We start from the raw sequence: 19,292 nt of genomic DNA, 5'->3' as shown, positions 1-19,292 counted from the left end.
GCAATTTCCTTGCTTGAGCTGTCCATGGGAAAGTTAAAAATTTTGCAAAATGGATTCGCACAGATCTAGAGCCATGTGGAAAGTGGATCTAGATGATTCAGAGCCAATTAAAATCTGTCCCAACCCACTTGGTTATGATCTGGGCTTTGGACTGGGTTCAGATCAGTTAGTGGCACCTATGTCCCACTTTTAAGCATGTCTACTAGCCTAAAAAGATTGGGCAAATGGGTTGTATGGAAACGATCTTTGAAGATGGTTTTAGAATCTTCTGTGGATGCAAAATTCAGTAATAACAATTGTGATTGGTTGGCTTTTCTTACTTTTAAGGGCTTCCAAACTCTTTCTAGACACAAGCTGAAATACTGGTTTGCATTAATGAAGCTTTGAATAGATTCTTAGACTTGGAAGATGGAAGGGGCCATCAAGTCCAACCTTCTGATGCATGCAGGAATATGATTTGGAAGTTTGGGATTTGATGGAATGCCTCCATTCCGTGCCTACAAAGGTATCTAGAGAAACTTTTTATGGCTAGCTGGCTCTATGAGAAAGGACATTTTAGTAGGTTTTTAGTTTTGTGGGTTTTTAGTTTTAGTTTAATGGGGTTTTAGTTTTGTGATGCTCTTCATGGGAAAACTTATCTGGAAGCTTCAACTATCTTAGCTCCTGCCCCTGGCAGTTGTTCCCGGCTGGATCATCTGTCTTGGGAAGATTGATTCCCTCCGCTATCACCTTCTAATAATTACAGTACGCTAAGACAACTTGCTTTATGAAGTATTGGATGTTATGATACAATATTGAATATGAATTCATGTAAGATGGTACAGTGGATTTTGCACAGCATGTTAAACCAGATCAGCGACAGATTTATAAATTTCATTATTTACAAAGCTTGCACAGTTTGGCTGGTTTTAATCCTGGTTAGCACTGCATTTTACACAGATCAGACCATATGGTTATTTTATGGTTCAGTGGATTATGAGAATCCAGGAAATGGGTGAACGCAGAGATTGAGTTGAGCATTTTGTGCAAATCCAGTCAACGCGTCCCAACTGCAAGCATAATAATGTGCATTTGTTGCCTACAATATATCCCTATCCTCTGTCCTGCCTCGACCTCCTTTAAAAAGCAGCATTATTCATGGATAAATCAATTTCTCTCTCTCTCTCTCTCTCTCTCTCTTTTTGCTTGTTTTGGCTCCTTAATTTCCTATCTGCAAGCAGGGCACAGGGAAGAAGATATCTTCACAGTCAGGGACCTTGAGTGCTGTAGGCATCCAAAAGGAGGTTTAATTTTTGAAGTATGCTTTAAATACTCTCCAGGAATGCAATTTGGGAATGTCTTATCTAGCCAGACTCTCACTTTGCTTGTTAATCTTCATGTTTTACCAGAAACGGTAATTTAACATATCCGTCCATGTTACTTTCCTCTACATGCCCAACTTTTCAAACTTATCTTCCTGTGTCATCCCCAAGCCTTCATTTCAATTAATTCAACCTCTCTTTTCTGGGTTGAAGGGAAGGGAGAGAATAAAACTTTCTGATTTATGTCAGAATATCACCTGCGATTCTCCCACGTGAAAGCCTGCAGCTTCCATCTGCATGGGATGACACGGATCCTTCCTAAATGCAATATTCCAACCTTCGCCACTCAGCTTGGCAGGCTGGGCTCCCTCTGCATTTATTCCTAATGACAGTGGACCAGTGTCTCTCAACCTTGGCAAATCACAGTAAGGCACTGTTCCTCAACCTTGGCAGCTTGAAGATGTGTGGACTTCAACTCCCAGAATTCCCCGGCTAGCGATGCTGCCTAGGGAATTCTGGCAGTTGAAGTCCATGCAACTAGTTGCCAAGGTTGAGAAACACCACAGTAGATTGACAGGGTGTCAACTTGCCCATCGCTCAATCTGAGCAAGTGGAATCCCCTTTACAGGGCCTGGGAGAGGAATCCACCTCTCGTTTTCATCAGGCTACCAACATTTGCTTCTAGACTTTCAAAGCTCTTTGGGCAGAACATTTCTTCCAACTGGGTCAAAGATTTACACACCCCTAATCAAGCAGGGGGACTCCCAAAGGGGCCTGCAGGGGTGGTCAAATAATTCAGGTTGGCAGCCACCACTGGGGGCAATGCCTATAGACCAAGGAAGGGTTGAATCCCAAATTTGAGGCTGCCTTCTTGGGACCCCCATTTTACATGCATCACCATGGTTGGGGCCGCCATGTTGACTTTTTTGACCACTCCTGCAGTCTCCCCTGGGGGCCGTCCTCTACTTCCAGCTTCAAGAAAAGCATCAGGGGTTCCTACTGAAGGATTTGTAATTGCCCACCTTTGGCTATAATCCCAATCTAGTTCCTCCCAAAGCAATTTTACCTGATCCCTAGCTACTCTACTTGATTTCATTCAACATATGGCTTAAAAGGCCCAAGTTACTCCACAATTTTACTCCGAAGAGAAAAAAGGAGTGAATCCAACGTTGCTCCTTGGAGAACAGAAAGGGTCCTTGCCCTTGTGGAAGAACATGGAGTTGAACTGAGGTGGAGGAGAACCAGATGAAAGGACATTCGGGGGCATTTTTTTCTCACTTCTAACATTTTCACCTTGTTCTCAAAGAAAGTTGCTCTTAGCAACATAGCTGGGCACAAACGGCCTTTCTGAATTCTCCAATCTGTGAGCAGAGAAACTGAGTGGAAAATTTCTCCAAACTCCTTAAAGGAGGAGAAAACTCCAGCAATTTTTCAAGGGGAGGACTTTCTTCCCCTTGAAACTGCCCAGAGTCACTGGGAGTTGGGTTTCATGGAAATGTAATCTATTATGGTTGATTGCACAGCCAGCCAGATGTTTAGACTGGATTTGGCATTTTTGTCCACCTATTGAGTCCTTCCCAAGGACCTGGGATAGGCAGATGTTGTTTAAAGATATTAAAGGTACTGTTGCAGGATGGAAGTTCTTCCAAGGAAAACTGCCTTTTGCAATTGACTGATTTTGTTAATGCCGATGGGGTTCAAGTGATGCTCCAGATGTTTTGGAATTTCACCCAAGGCGCCTATTATTGTTGGTACTACCTTTCCTTTCTTTTGCTACAGTCATTCTACTTCTGTTTGCACATCTTTATATTTTGTGATACACTCCAGGTATTGCAACGTCCACTATCCAGATAAGAAGTTATTTATTTATTTATTTATAAATTTATTCACCGCCCATCTCCACCTCATGGGGGACTCTGGCCGGTTCTTTTTTGTCTTTCTTATCAACAATTGTTAAGTCTGGGGTGTATTATTATTATTATTATTATTATTATTATTTCTCTTAGCTATGAGGAATTTGGGGGGATTTACAGGAAGAGTGGGAAGCCAGAGAGCCTGCAAACTCCCCAAAAGAGATTTGTGTAAGGAAAGAGGGGAGACCCACATCCCCCGGCCCCCTCAAAACTAAACCAGTGCAAGAACCCTACATCCACTGAAATTCTCTCCTGCTTGAAAAAAAGCAAAGAAAGCCAATTCTCTGTCATAAGACAGAATGAGAGCGGTTAAAAATAATTGGGCGGATTTCTCTACCCAGCACAAAGAAAGCTATGTGTTGGAAATCTCTTCCCTGCTGTTCCCATGCAGCAACTCCAGTATTCTGGAGTTGTAAGAAAGAGAAAGACTATTCTGCCCTTGAGGGATCAAAGAGGTGCAACCTTTACCTATCAGGTAATTTCCCACTTGCCATGGGAAAATACTCCATAGCCAGATTCTAAAGCATTAGAGGGTGCTTGCAAACTTACGAGGCATCAGTCTGGGCATGAAAATAAACTACAATTTTTTCTTCATGTCTTCATCTGTGCCCCAAAACAAAACTCAGCCCTTTCTCCAAAAGTACAGATGTTGCCTACCCGTTTTAGAATCACTTGACTCCCAGGAACGGATGTGAGCATCTGAGGCTCCAGAGCGTGCTGTGGAGTCATCTTCCGGGCACCAGCATCCCAACCTCTGTTCCTCCTCCTCCTTTGTCTTCAAAACTCCCACCCCCAACCGAGAATTTCATTGCAAAATAATGCCTTTTATCTCTCTGACACCTTCAAAAGGGACTGAATCCTCCAGTTTTGGGGGGGGAGGGGGGAGAAGAAGAACCCTTGTCTATTTATGGGAGAGTGTGTGCACTTTCCTTTTTCCAATGAGGATCTGCCAAAAGGGAGATGTGCTGGAGAGAATAACTTATAGTAGGATTTACTATCCTTAAGTTAGGTTTGTCTATAGCCCCTGGAGTGCCAAGGGGAGAGTGAATTGGCCTCCAGAAGTTTTGGTTCTAGATAGCAGCACCTAGTCAACCCTGGCTCTCTTCAAATGCTAAGCAGAGGCAGACTTGGTTAATACTTGGATGGGAGGCCACCAGGAAATCCTAACATTATAGGCTAGGCTGGGAAGCTAGAAAACACTCCAGGAGAAGGCAAAGGCAGACCACGCCCATAAAGACATGGACATGTTCATGAGGTCACGGGGCGCTGAGCCCAACTCAAAAGAATCTTGATTTTCAATAACGGGATTGTCCCCTTGATTGACCTGGGAAAGCTAAGCAGATTCAGTTGCTACTTGGATGGGAGGCCACCAGGAATTTGCAGAGCTAGACACTAGTTCTAGAAGTCGAAAAAACCCTAGAAGAAGGCAGCGGCCAAACGCTTCCATGTTACTACCAAGAAAATTGCACGGATGTGTTAATCCAGTGCTTGAGGAGACTCGAAGGAGGTTTTATCTCAGCTCAGAGAAGGAAAAGGGGCATGGGAAACATCTCAGAAGGGACCCTCCCTAGTTTTCTGGAAAATAAAAGAAAAGGAGAGGGGAAAAGCTTTCAGACTTGCAAGATGGATGTCAGTCCTTCGAGGTGGTCCAGATGAGAAGCACAAACCTTTATTGTAAGGTTACAGTAAGAGAATCATGCAAAGAGGGGAGACATGGGAGGGAAGGGTTTCAGCAATTCTGCAAACACAGATCTCTTTTTTTTCTGTAAAGGGTGGGCAAGCAGATGGTTTAGCGCTACAGGTCAGTGGGAGCCAACCCATCATGGTTTTTGAGGACTAGTAACTTGGGCAAGCTTATTTGCAAACTTGTCTGGGTCAACATTTCTTTCCATTTTGTTTTTAAGGCAGTGGCGGCTGACTGAGATATGATGGGAAGTTGGGAAAAAGTGACAGCAGGTTGGGAATGGGCATTTATATTTATCTTTTTAATAGATTCTATTATGTAAAATGGGCACAGGAGTTGCACGAAGCCTTTTTCCCCCTAAGGGCAGATAATTCTCTGTATTGGGAAACCAGCTGCTGTTTTGATCTTTGCAACAAATGAATAAATGTTGATGCTAAAAGGGAAAGTAGAAAGTGTCCTAAATTTTGCACACTGTGGTTTAGCAGGGTGCAGTGTTGGGTGGTGGAAGAGGTCAAAACCTGCAAGAGGGCAGGCCTCGCATTGTGATCTAAGCCCTGCCCCCTTTGCACGTGTGTACAAAAAGGGGGAGGGCTTAGTTTGTGACACCTCTTGCAGGACCAAGGACACCCAGGGTGCGGTGGATCCATTTTTATTTCCTTTGCATTCCATCTGCGATTCAGAGTTCTTTATCAATGGTAACATAGCAATATTAATAACCTATAACAGTGTTTCTCAACCTTGGGAACTTGACGATGTGTGGACTTCAACTCCCAGAATTCCCCAGCCAGCCAGACTGGCTGGAGAATTCTGGGAGTTGAAGTCCACACATCGTAAAGTTCCCAAGGTTGAGAAACACTGGTCTATAAAGTGCAATAACAAGAAAGAAAAACAGAGCATGCAATGCGACAGAGAAAAGGTACCAACAATTGACCACTTGTTGTCTTACCTATGTCTGAAATCTTTATTTCTGACAGAAGAGCAGGAACGCAGAGGGCAGAAATGAAGAAGGAAGGAGGAGAGAAAAGGTTAGAGGGTGAACTCCGAGTACTGCTTCTAGGCTGAATAGTTGGCAGTAATAACCACACTCTACAAGGCAGTAATAAATAAAGGCTTAGCAAACCTGACGCTGATGTTTTTCAGAGAGCAGGTGTCTTGTCGTAGACCTGCCTCATATGCTGATAACTTCCACTGAAAAAAAAATTATTTCCCTGATGCCAGCTGGTTGAAATATAGTACAGGTAGTCCTCGCTTAACAAACATTGATTTAGTGACAGTTCAGACTTATGACGGTGCTAAAAAACTGACTTATAACTGGTCCTCACACTTATGACCATCGCAGTCACATGATCATGATTTGGGCACTTGGCAACCAGTTTGCATTTATGACCGTCGCAGTGTCCCACAGTCACGTGACTGCCATTTTTGACCTGCCTGGCTGGCTTCTGGCAAGCAAAATCAATGGGGAACCATGTGATTTGTTTAATGACCACATGGTCCGCTTAAAGTCTGTGGTGATTCGCTTAACAACTGCCACAAAAAGGTTGTAAAATCAGGTTGGATTCGCTTAATGACCTGTTTACTTAGCAACCAAAATTCTGATTCCAATTGTGGTTGTTAAACAAGGACTACCTGTACTGCTAGATTGTCATAAAGACCACTGCTGTGTTAAGCCTCCTTCCCTTGGAAAGCCCCTTGCACTTTGAGCTGACTCCAGCTCTAGCTCACGACCACATCATTTCTTTATTCATAATGCCCTCCTGGCTCCTGTGGCCTGTTTCCAGGGTGCTAAATTCACATTAAAGTCCAAGAGGTGGGGAGAGGCTAATAATCCCTTTCCTGAATGTTCATGTAATGTTAAATTACAATTCCGTTTTTTAAAAAAGTCGCACCACTGGTCAATGTGCTGCTTTTTGCTTCACGGACAGGTCCTTTAGCAGCTGGACTCCTGCAGACAAGAGTGGCCATTTTTAAGTTTTATTGCTTGAGAGTCACTGTGTTGCCACAGGAGAGAGAGAGAGAGAGGAAGCGAGGAAGCGAGGAAGAATGCCAAACCAATGTTTAGGCTGGGCTCAGTATCCCTGAACCATTATCACAAACCTTCCCTTGTTGCAATCTTCCTGAAGCCCCCCTTTAACGCCGTCCTTTCGTTTCTGAGTTCCAGGCCTTGTCTCCCCATCTCTGCTGAAGAAACCACACTTAATGGCATTCCTCTCTAAGGGAATGCATGTGGAGAAGGCGTGGAGCAAAACCATTTGGCCCCCAAGCCCCACATTTCCCCTGGATGGCTCTCAGCCAAAGCCAACCAGGCCTGTGGTCCTTTTCAAGTTTCGTGAACTTGGAAGTCAAGCATAAAATGAGCAAAAGAACTGTAGAAACTGCTTTCATGCTGGGGTGAGTTTATAACGGGTCAGCAGGCAGATATGGGGATTCAAAATGGGAATCTTAGAGACTACTAATTCCTCTGCCCTTCCCCTCTTTGGAATGGCACGAAAAGACATCAGCCATCCTTCACCAACCTGGTTAGAAGACTGGGCTAGATCAGTGTTTCTCAACCTTGGCTGGCTGGGGAATTCTGGGAGTTGAAGTCCACACATCTTAAAGTTGCCAAGGTTGAGAAACACTGAGCTAGGTGGACGAAGATGCTGATGTGGTGCCATGGCTATAAACAGCACAGCGTGGCTTTGGGCTTCCACACCAACCTGTTTTCTAAACAACTGTCTCTAAATCTTGGGAACACCCTGCGTGAACTCCTGGAGAAGGTTGCTGCTCCATGCGATGTTGTTGAGATAATTAGTTGAGTTAGACTAGGTGAGAGCCCTATTCTGTTAAGGCTTCCAAGGAGGCCCACTCACTATGCAGTTCTGAATTGCACCTCTAGTGCTGTATTGATCTTTCCCTTTGCTCAAGAGTGCCAAAAGCTAATTTAAATTTAAATCATCACCATCATCATCACCACCATCGAGACATGCAGGACCTCCATCAGGGAGACGGTTCAACGCTGAGCATCAAAGCTCACAGTCGTTTGCAATTCGGTGCTATTCCGTATTCTAATCTTTTTTTCTGTCTAACTCAGTCCCCATTTTTGGAGGAAGTGAAGGCTGCGTAACAGCACTGCCTTAAATCCATCCCTTGTCCTTTTTGTTCTTCTCTTCCGCCCCATTTCAGTTCAGCTTCCAAACTTCTGGGCCGGAATGTCTCCTCCACTTAACAGGACGTGAGCTGGTGGCGTTATATTAATAAGTTTCGGAAACAACCATATGCAGCTAGGGCAGATTGCTGGTAATGGAATAACACCTAGATATTCCCTTGGCAAGCAGATCCTGGTAGGGCCATCTGTCGGGGTCAGTCCCGCTTCGCAATAAGACACAGACTCACTTAATGGGTATTAAGGATTTCTGGTTTATTGGAATGGTGGCTGACAGAACGACATAAAAACGGGAACCGCCCAAAATTTTTTTCTACCTAGCACCTATCCAACAAGCTTGTGAGGGACCCAGCTAGGTATGGAAACCCATTAAGTGAGTCTGTGTCTTATTGCGAAGCGAGACTGACCCTGACACCATCCTTGTATCACCTGTAAAAACACCACTCAAACTGGGCCATGCTGTTTTTCTGCAGAATGTGCGTGCGCTTGTAATTTCTTCCACCTGGCTCCTAATCTGCAGGGAGCTGACAGGATAATTGGGGAGAGGAGAGATTCTGGAAGGGTTATTTTGAAGATATAAATCACCGTTAACACGGTGTCCCAGTTATGAATGGCCACTGAATGTCCTGAATATCCTTTGCCTGCTGCCCTTAGTTGCATCATTCTGCTAAGCTGTGAAGCTTCCTTGGGGCTCCCTGCTCATTTTCAGTATTCCCAATAATGTTTGCACAGTGATGAAGATGGTTTCAACATTCTTCAGCGTGAATTCTTGTTGGAATTGCCCTATGTTACCTATTGGGCTTTCGTTGGCGCTTCTGAAGTTTCGGACGGAAGCATTTTGCTCCTGCTTTTCCCGTTTGAAAACATCACCCTCAGGGACACCAAAACAACCAATGTTACCCAGAAGCCCAGCATACCTTAACTCCAAGATGTTGGTGACATTCCCAGAAGGGAAGATTCTTCGTATGTAGTTGAAGTCCCCAACATAAAGGCTTCCATCGGAGCCACAGGTCAGGGCAACGGGCGCCAGGAGCTTGTTCCCATCAGCGAGGCCGTTGCAACTTGGGCAGGAGATGCTCCTCCTACGTCCGTTCCCCATGATGCTCCCTATGACCGGGGGCTGCTGAGAGATGAACTGGTTTTCCCCATTTCCTTTATGTAAGATACCTGGAGTGGAAGCAACAGAGCGATACAGAGACTTTGCATGATGAGACAGCTCCAAAGGCACTTGTAAGAGCTAATCGTAAGTCTAAATGGCAAGGAAAAAGGATATGATTCTATCTGGCCACCTCCATCAGCAAACTCTTCCAATGTTATTAGAAGAACTCTGTAATGGTAGGTGGGAAAGACCTTGGGAGATGGGGCAAAGAGATGCTGCCTAGGGAATGGTCAGGTAAGAGAGGGCTTAGCCCACAGCTGCATAGTGGGCAGGGTGAGAGGCTCAGAAGGGACCCTCCCTAGTTTCTCGGGCTGTAAAAGAGATGGGGGGAGGACTGTACTTTCAGACTTGCAAGATTAGTGTTGGCCTCGTGGGGTAAACCAGATAGGAATCACAACCAGGTGAGCAAATTCTACTTTATTGTAAAGCTACATTGCCAGAATCTTGCAAGTCTGAAAGTATGATTCTCCCCCCACCCTGTCTCCTTACAACCCAAGAAACTAGAGAGGGTCTCTTCTGAGCCTCTTGCCCAGCCCACATTCCTGCTGTGGGCTATGCTGTCTCCTATCTCACCATTCCCTTGGCAGCATTTCTCTTGGCAGCGTTTCTTCGCCCCGTCTCCCAAGATCTTTCCCACATACCATTACAAGTTCAACTTTTAGTCTACTATAATGGTCAAATACAGGAGGTAGGACTAGGTTGAGAAGTCCAACCAGAGCTTCCCTGGGGGTACATGGCTGTGATAACATCTCTGGTGTGCCAAAAGGCCACTGAGATAAATGAAGAGTTGCTTTGGTGGATCAGAACAGTGAAGCAGAAACTGACAGCAAAGGAACATCAGAAAGAGCAATCAGCCCAGTGTTCCAAAAATCAGGTCATTATAAATCTCTTGCCTCTGAATACAGGGTTTCCATTTAGCTATCACATAAATCTACCATTATCCCATTTTGGGATTACACAGATTTATTTGCACAGTGGCTCCCTCAAAGATTGGATCTTTAATTGACGCCTTTGGTCTGATTTCCTGTTCAGGTTCATGGGAATTCAAATGCTTTCTTTAAAAGAACTAAGAATCAGCTCTCTTGAAAGGAAACACTAACAAAAAATGCGCAGATGTCTGGCTTCACACAAACACTCGGAAAAAAAAAAGTTGGCAGAATTAGGTTGCCATGAAAAAATGGTCACCAATATACACAGGTGTGCATGTTGTGCATGAATGTGTCCATGCTTCCTCCTATTTTGACTGAACGATGAATGCTTGAATTATGAAGGGTGAAAATATTGTAATACATAACTGTAGTGTTGATCCTAAAAGCCAACCTACCACTTTGGATGTTAAGGGCATGGTGTTTGTCCAGAGACCACCCTCCAAGTTTGGAAGCATCCATTTCGTAGCCTTGAAGCACCGCAGTCCGTTTCTCCCACAGGATCAAGTCAGGACACGATTCGTACTCATAGCCCACTGAAACTGGGAGTGCGAGAGACAGAGAATGAGGGAGAAAAGAGAGAAAAGAAACATGAAGCTTAATTTCTCAAGACCTGCACACTCAGCACACAGAAGGCATTTTATAAGTAGGTTGCTGGATTGGATGGAAGGGCATTTTTGCAGACTGGAACAAATTTCTACTTAAAATACCATCAGCTCTACACGGAGGCTCGCTCTTTAAAGGCTACTGTGCATTTAAAAAAAAGGTCAAGGTGGTAATAGATGTTGAACAAATGTACTAATTATTTAAAAATGGCTGGGTCAGGGACATGTTTATTAGATACGGAACGGTCAAGACCTCTTCGTTTACATTTTGCTCTGTAATGTGACTTTACTGATCACTGAAGCAGGGAGATGGTGGAAAATCAAAATGTAAGACTTGTCACTCAAACAGTATCTAAGGGAGAATTGTGGTTTAGTGGGAGATCAGTAAATGGGAAGATGTTTCTCTTTTACTAGATGGGTGTAAGAGCAGGTGTAGCAATGCTCTTTATCCATTAGTAATGAACAGAGGCATGCAGGAAAGAGGTGGTTGAAAGCTACCCTCCAATTTCTTAGAAGTTTCCTCACAAAAAGACTTCTGGTTTTCTCCTTCATTCGCAGAGAGCTTAAGAAATCCTTCTGATGTTCTTGACCTGTGTTCCCTGCCATTTTGGGTATTGTGTCTTCTTATACATCTTTCCACCCCCCTGAAACCCGCTTGGTTAAGTACATGGAAGAACACCGTAACTATCCATGAGAATGCCACAAAATTCTCTTGTCCCTGGAAAAGAAGTTTGAGAACCAATTCTCTAATATCAAATTAAATGAGAACTGATTGTAAAAAAAATGGAGGATATTTTTTCTGTGTGACAACAGTCAGTAGTTTGAATTGTTATGGAAAGGTCCACCTATAGAAATGCTCACTGGATTTGGGTTGAGAGAAGAACTCATCCTAGATGTTCTGAAGTAGCAGCCAACCAGTCCATAATCAAATTATGAGATTTTTGATCTCAGTCAGAAGTGAGGGACTTTGATTTAAACCGCTTCACAAAGGGAATGGACAAATACAACTAATGGCATCATGATGGCTTTATCATCTCCAATAAAGGAGACAGAAGGTCTTTTGGTATCAGTTGTTGGACAGGTTGATGGTTAATGCTATTCCTTCACCATCAAACTTGATGGTGGACTTCAGGACAGACTTTACCATCATCATTTATAACTTGCTTTTTTATTGCACCAATATATCTTGAAGCAGCATATATTAAAAGGTTTAAAGCAGTATCGTTAAAAAGAAGTATCAAAACACAACCAGGATCATCAATGAAAAGAATCAACCACCATCCCAAGAATGCAATGCAAAATCAGTTAGGTTCAACTAGTTCAAACACTTTATCCCCCCCAAGAAAAGCACAGGGACACCGTATCTGGGTATCAAAAATTCAGATGGTAGATGGTAGCAAACAGTTAGACTTTTCTGTATCTTTTTGCTACCACCTCGTGGTTGACCCAATTTAGCAGCTTAAATATAGCAGACCTAGGAAAACATCAGGGTAGGAAATGAAGAAATCTTCCAAGGCAAGAGGTTCCACAGGACAAAGTGCAAGACCAGAAACCCTCATCAAGTGTGGTCCTGCCATCTGAACTTCAGGTAATGGTGGACCAGGTCTTTCCAGAAGGCTATCCTGGTTAACTTGAGTTGAGGGGCAGGTAGGAGAGAGAAATACAAATATAGAAATGATATCTTACCAAAGACTTCTGATAGCCCGTACACCTTCTGATTGTAGACATCTGTCTTGTCCCATATGAAGTAATATGAGAGATCTGGAGCTGCAGCAAACCACTTTCTGAAAAGGCGTCCTTCAACCGCAACCATGAGGTGGACTTTCATAAGGTTGAACGGTATGGTGGGATGGGTCAAGCTGATCCTCAGGACGGATTTGTAGCCAGAGGTACGGCTGCTCAGATAGCTTAACTTGATTTTACTCCCTGAAATTTTAATCTCTTCTTGTAAGGCCTGGGGGGGAAAAATCACAGCAAAAGGAGTATTTTTGAATCACAAACTGAGTAACTACCAAAGAAAGGTACCCTGACTAGCATATTCATTGATGGCCTTCCATGGGCAAACAGAGGTATTTTATTTAAATAGGGACTTTTCTCCAGTTTGGATTTTGGTCTGGTCTGATGGCAATTTCATGGCTGCCAAAATTTTGCTATGCTTTCACCTGGTTATGAGACATTTGGATACTGCTTCTTGGTTGGTCTGTGTTGCTCTTAGCCAGCCAGCCATGATTCTTCAAGACCAGCTTCTCTAGTGGTCTCTGCCCTCCTGATAAGATTGAGTTGGGTGGACTCCCCAGGTCCTTCCCTTGGGGACTGCCATCTGCAGGGGCCTCAGAAACATGTCTTTTCAGGTGCAGCCTTTTCCCATGGAAGAGTTGTCCTTGAGCATCATAACTGCCCTTCTCCTGCCCTTCAGAAAGTCCATGAAAGCATGGCGATTCCATTAGGCCAAGCGGGCTGGAAGGTTATGATGGCTTCCTCTGTTGAGAAACAGGTTTTTACCTTGGGGGCATTAATTGTTCTATTCCAGGTTTTTACACACTGTTTTTTCTCCCTGTAGATTGCGGGATTATTATTGTTTACATTGTTTATGTTGTTTGTTTAAACCTGAGTTACGAAGACAGGAATGGCATGCCACTGAGGCTCAGCTTTGATTGGGGTGACTTACAAACCTGAGGAATCTGTATAATGACCAAGTGGCAACGGTAAGAACAGACCACGGATGTCATGTTACCCATTTCAATGTGCTGTTAACATTGTAACGTTTCACATGTCATCTTCTGTTCCGTGTTCCTTCACCCGGATTTTTCCATTCCCTCACCCTCCGTTGTTTTGAGGGCTTGGAATGTATGTTTGGGTTTGTGCTCCTGCTCAAGGTTACTTTCCCAGGCGCGTCTAACGGCTCCTAGCACCTGGGAGGGGGAGCGCCCTGACGAGGGATGGGGCGGAACTTGCTTACAGGCAAGGCTTTTAAGTTTGTATTTGGCGCGCTTTTGCTCATTCTCAGCTTTCTCTGTATTTGCATACTATTCCTTTAATAAATCAGTTATCTTTAAGCCCGAGCTTGTGAGACTGAGTATTTGGGATTAGGCAACCGTTACATAAAGCTGAGAATCATTTCAACCATTTTCCGCTAGCCCCATCCAATCGCTGGATAAGAGGGAACGCTAGCGATGACCGAACATCAGCTTCGCGCAAGTGATGGGAGCGAGGAAGAGCGGGAGGCGGCAAGGATCCGGCCAGCTCTAACCTCGAGAGCGCAAAGAGCAGCACGTCGGGAGATGCGGGATGCCCAATTAGATGAATTGCTGATATCCATGCAGGAGAGCCTCAGGAGTGAACATAAAATTGTAATGGAAAGAGCACCGGGGAGGGGGTCTCCACAACTATCCTGGGAGCCCGAAATTCCCCTGTCACCGAGGGTGGTGGTAACCAACCAACCCCTGGAAGAACCGGTCACTCCTGCTCGTATGAGGGCGTTGGAGGACAAAATGGATCTAATAGTGACAATCCTTAAGGATCTCCCCAGAGATGCAGAGCCCACCCCGGAGGATTGGGAGGAAGAGCCGTCACAGTACCCCAGGCATAGCACCCTGCCATCCAGGGGGAGAAGCAAGACTCGATCAGCCCGTCAGGCGGGGGGGCGAGAGGCAAGACCTCCTAGGGATCGGCCACCCATGGGGGCTCGGCGTACGCTGACATTCGCGGAACCGCCACAGCCAGCTGAGCCGGCAAGAAACTTCCCACCATTTGGGGTGAAGTTCGATGGGGATCCCACTACGCTCTCCTTCTTTATCACTAATGCCAAGCATTATATGGAAGATTGGGGCCGGAACTTTCGGTCAGAACATGGCAAAATCAATTTCATTGCCAACAAACTGAGAGGAAGGGCAGCTGATTGGTATGTACAACTGTGCCAGGCTGAGGCAACTGAGTTAGAGGACTTCGATGACTTTTTGTGGGCACTTAAACAGCATTTCGAAGACCCTCTAGCCCAAGAAACAGCTAAAAACGCCCTGAGGAAACTCTACCAAGGGTCCCTCTCAGTTGCCAATTATGCACTGGAATTTAAAGCTTTGTCAGGGAAAGTAAAAGACTGGTCTGAGCCAACTTTAATTGAAATGTTTAAGCAGGGGCTAGAACCAGAAATCCTTCGCTGGGCACTAGGAAGAGATGATCCTAAAACGCTGTACGGGTGGATTCAGTTGGCGGGCAGCGCAGAAAATGCCCTGCAAACCTATGCCCATACCAAAGAGCTTAGACAATCTCGTCTTGCTAGAGGAGCGCGTACATCTGGGCTTGGTAGCCGCCCCAAACCGAAAACCTGGGAAGAAGAAAGGGAACGACGATTCTCCAAAGGTCAGTGCCTGAGATGTGGGAAAGAAGGGCATCGAGCCACATCGTGCCCCAGACGTCGTCCAGAGGAACGACAGACGAAACCTGCAATAAAGTCGCCTGCGCCTACTCTACCGCGGAAACTGAAAGCGGCCGTCGCAGAACTGGACCCCCCAGAACTACCCTTCGGAGAAGAGGAAGAAGAATTGCAATTCGAGCAGCCGGCGGGAAAAGCCTACCACCTGCCCTGAAGGGCGCCCTAGGGCAGGTGGAAGAAACCGGGCGTAACCACAATTCGGTGAGTGGAAATTTCCCCACACTGACTGTTAAAGTTAAACTGGGCTCAAAAACCAAAACTGTGGAAGTTTGGGCCATGCTAGACTCGGGCTGCTCCCGTTCCCTTATGCACCCTGATGTCGTAGCGGCTCTGGAACTGCCCACGTTTCCTTTGCCAAGACCTATGATCTTCACCCAATTGGATGGAACTATGGCGGGAGGGAAAGCAGTCAATCATTCCACGGGACTGGTAGCCTTGCAGATGGGCTCCCATCAGGAAAAGCTGCCATTTGTTGTAGCTCCAGTGGGGGGTCCTCTGGTTATCTTGGGGATGCCCTGGTTTGTGCAACAAAACCCTTTTATCAACTGGCTACATAGAACTGTGACTTTTGCGGATGGATTTTACAAAGTACCCGAAAAGGACCTACTGGAAGACATGGAGGGTGGAGGGGTAGCGTATACTACTGTGCAAACGCTTCAACCTCTTGAGGGATTACCCAATCAGTATCAGGATTTTGCTGAGGTATTTGGGGAAAAGGAAGCAGATCGCTTGCCACCCCACCGAAAAACGGACTGTGCCATTGAATTCTTACCAAACGTAAAATTGCCTCACCCAAAAATATACCCCATGTCTCCCAAAGAGCTCACTACGCTAAGGGAGTTCATTGACAAAAACCTGGCTAGGGGTTTCATTGAGCCTGCTAATTCCCCGGTAGGAGCCCCTGTCCTATTCAGGCCAAAAAAGGATGGGTCATTACGGCTTTGTACCGATTTCCGCGGGCTCAATGCGGTCTCAATATTAAATAAATATCCTTTGCCCCTGATCAAAGATATGTTATCACATCTGGCCAGAGGCAAAATCTTCTCAAAACTGGATTTGAGAGAAGCTTATTTTCGTATTCGCATAAGGGAAGGGGATGAGTGGAAAACAGCATTTAACTGTCCTCTTGGGGCTTTCCAATACAAAGTCTTACCATTTGGTTTATCCGGAGCACCTGGGGTTTTTATGCAACTAATCAATGAGGTCTTGCATGACCACCTATTTAAGGGGGTACTGGTATATTTGGATGATGTATTGATTTATACTGAAACCATGTCAGAACATATCCACTTGGTGCGTCAGGTACTGGCTAAATTGAAAAAAGCAGAGTTGTACGCTAAACTGTCAAAATGTGCCTTTCATCAGTCACAAATTGATTACCTAGGCTATCGAATTTCAGCTAAGGGCATTGAAATGGACCCTGCAAAAGTAGAAGCTATTGTGGCATGGGAGCCTCCCCGTACCAGGAGACAATTACAAAGTTTCCTTGGGTTCGCTAATTTTTATCGGGCATTCGCCCAAAATTTTGCTGAAATTGCCCTCCCCCTTACTGAACTGTTAAAAACCAAAGGACAGGGGGATACGCGACGTTCAAAGAACCCAGGCGCGCTCCTTAAATGGACTCCAGCCTGTCAGCAGGCGTTCGAAGCGCTCAAACAAATCTTTACCACAGAGCCAATTTTACAGCATCCAGACCCCTCTAAACCCTTCGTTGTACAAGTAGATGCTTCTGATTTCTCCATAGGAGCAATCTTGTTACAATCTGACCACTCTGGCGCCTTAAAACCCTGTGCTTACCTCTCTCGCAAATTCACTGAAACTGAGAGGAGATGGCACGTTTGGGAAAAAGAGGCTTTTGCTGTAAAAACGGCTTTGGAAATGTGGCGACACCTATTGGAGGGCACTTCCAACCCTTTTGAAGTCTGGACTGATCATAAAAACCTGGAAGCTCTAAGCACCAGTCGAAAACTCAGTCCCAAACAGCTGCGCTGGGCTGAGTTTTTCAGCCGCTTTGACTTCACCCTTAAATTCATACCAGGCAAGAAAAACTTTTTGGCTGATGCACTCTCCCGCAGACCCCAAGATGCTGGCCCAGGGCCAACGGTCCAAGGCACCGTCTGGACCGATAAACAATTAAGTTTGGCAGCGGTGACTCGCAGCCAGACCCGAGCGCAATCAACGCAACCTCCAGCCGCTCTGCCTTCCAGCCGCTTGCCGCGCTTGTCAATTCCATCTGATTTGCAACAACAGTTGCTTTTCCACCTTAAAACAGATACTTGGTTACAAACCAATAGAGACAATCTAACTTTCACTGACGATCTCGCCTGGCACAATGATCGCCTTTATGTACCCGATGCTATGCGAAAAACCATACTCCAGCGCTGCCACGATGACAAGCTGGCTGGACATTTTGGCTATTTAAAAACTCTTCACCTTGTTCGCCGACAATTCTGGTGGCCAACCTTACTCAAAGACCTAAAAGCATATGTTACTGCTTGCCCTGTGTGTGCAGCAACAAAGCGCAAAACAGGCAAACCTCAAGGTCTCCTTCAACCCGTCGCCACCCCATCTGTCCCCTGGCAGGACATTTCCATGGACTTTATCGTTGATCTACCCCCTAGTCAATGCAAAACTGTCATTTGGGTGGTCAAAGACTTTTTCTCCAAGCAAGCTCACTTCATCCCATGCGCTTCTATCCCCACCGCACAACAGCTGGCCCGCCTCTTCCTCATCCACGTGTACCGCCTCCACGGTATCCCCGCCCGTTTGGTGAGTGACAGAGGCACACAATTTACGTCACAATTCTGGCGGGCATTTTTGAAACTTCTGGGCACCAAACAGTCACTTTCCACCGCGTGGCATCCGGAAACGGACGGATCTACAGAGGCGGTTAACTCTACACTGGAACAATATCTCAGGGCTTTTGTTAACTACCAACAGGACAATTGGGTCGACCTACTCCCATTTGCAGAGGTCGCCTACAACAATGCCGTTCATCAAAGCACTGGTCAAGTTCCTTTTAAAACAGTTTTTGGGCGAGATTTTGTTCCTATTCCTGAACTTCCCCATCCACAACCGCTGCCAGCTTCCCTTACTGACTGGGCTGACTCTCTCAAGCACTCATGGCTTAATATTCAACAAGCTCTCCTCCATGCCCAGGCTACTTATAAACGCCATGCCGATGCAAAGCGTTCCCCAGAGCCATCTTTTACTGTCGGAGATAAAGTCTACTTATCAACTAAGTTTCTCAAATCCCCACAGCCCTCCAAGAAACTTGGCCCTAAGTTCGTGGGACCTTTTCCAATTATCGCCCAAATTAACCCTGTTACGTTTAAACTTGCTTTGCCTCACAACCTTAAACGTTTACATCCTGTTTTCCATTGTAGTTTACTCAAGCCCTACCTGCCGTCGGACCGCTGGCATCCCCAACCCATTCCGCCACCTCCGCTCATGATTGACAACCAGCAACACTTTGAGGTGACATCCATCCTGGACTCCCGACGCCAGCGCTCCGCTTTGCAATACCTCGTCCGCTGGAAACATTTCCCTCATCCTGAATGGGCTGCTGCTCCAGACGTGCTTTCCCCTCGTTTGGTAGCCCAATTTCACTCTGCCTATCCTGACAAACCTGCTCCATAGCCTTCATTTGGGGGGGCAATATGTCATGTTACCCATTTCAATGTGCTGTTAACATTGTAACGTTTCACATGTCATCTTCTGTTCCGTGTTCCTTCACCCGGATTTTTCCATTCCCTCACCCTCCGTTGTTTTGAGGGCTTGGAATGTATGTTTGGGTTTGCGCTCCTGCTCAAGGTTACTTTCCCAGGCGCGTCTAACGGCTCCTAGCACCTGGGAGGGGGAGCGCCCTGACGAGGGATGGGGCGGAACTTGCTTACAGGCAAGGCTTTTAAGTTTGTATTTGGCGCGCTTTTGCTCATTCTCAGCTTTCTCTGTATTTGCATACTATTCCTTTAATAAATCAGTTATCTTTAAGCCCGAGCTTGTGAGACTGAGTATTTGGGATTAGGCAACCGTTACAACGGAACAACGGACTGGTTTAAGATTGGGAAAGGAGTACAGCAGGGCTGTATACTCTCACCCTACCTATTCAACTTGTACGCAGAACA

General features: G+C 45.6%; 1 protein-coding gene across 1 annotated transcript in view; it reads right to left on the bottom strand.

Moving 5' to 3' along the window:
- TENM4 (teneurin transmembrane protein 4) overlaps positions 1–19,292 on the bottom strand; it is a 445,069-nt gene that overhangs the window by 43,260 nt on the left and 382,517 nt on the right. Inside the window, exons 20-23 of the mRNA XM_063305935.1 lie at positions 12,420–12,687; positions 10,527–10,670; positions 8,961–9,210; positions 5,845–5,865 (exon numbers count right to left, since the gene is read on the bottom strand). Of these exons, the coding sequence (XP_063162005.1) occupies positions 5,845–5,865; positions 8,961–9,210; positions 10,527–10,670; positions 12,420–12,687 (683 nt within the window). The remainder of the gene's footprint in view (positions 1–5,844; positions 5,866–8,960; positions 9,211–10,526; positions 10,671–12,419; positions 12,688–19,292) is intronic.

This window comes from Candoia aspera, chromosome 5, assembly GCF_035149785.1.
Source record: "Candoia aspera isolate rCanAsp1 chromosome 5, rCanAsp1.hap2, whole genome shotgun sequence".
Classification (NCBI taxonomy): Eukaryota; Metazoa; Chordata; class Lepidosauria; order Squamata; family Boidae; genus Candoia; species Candoia aspera.
Note: the sequence above shows the minus strand (reverse complement) of the source record. Positions and strands in the feature narration are given on the sequence as shown.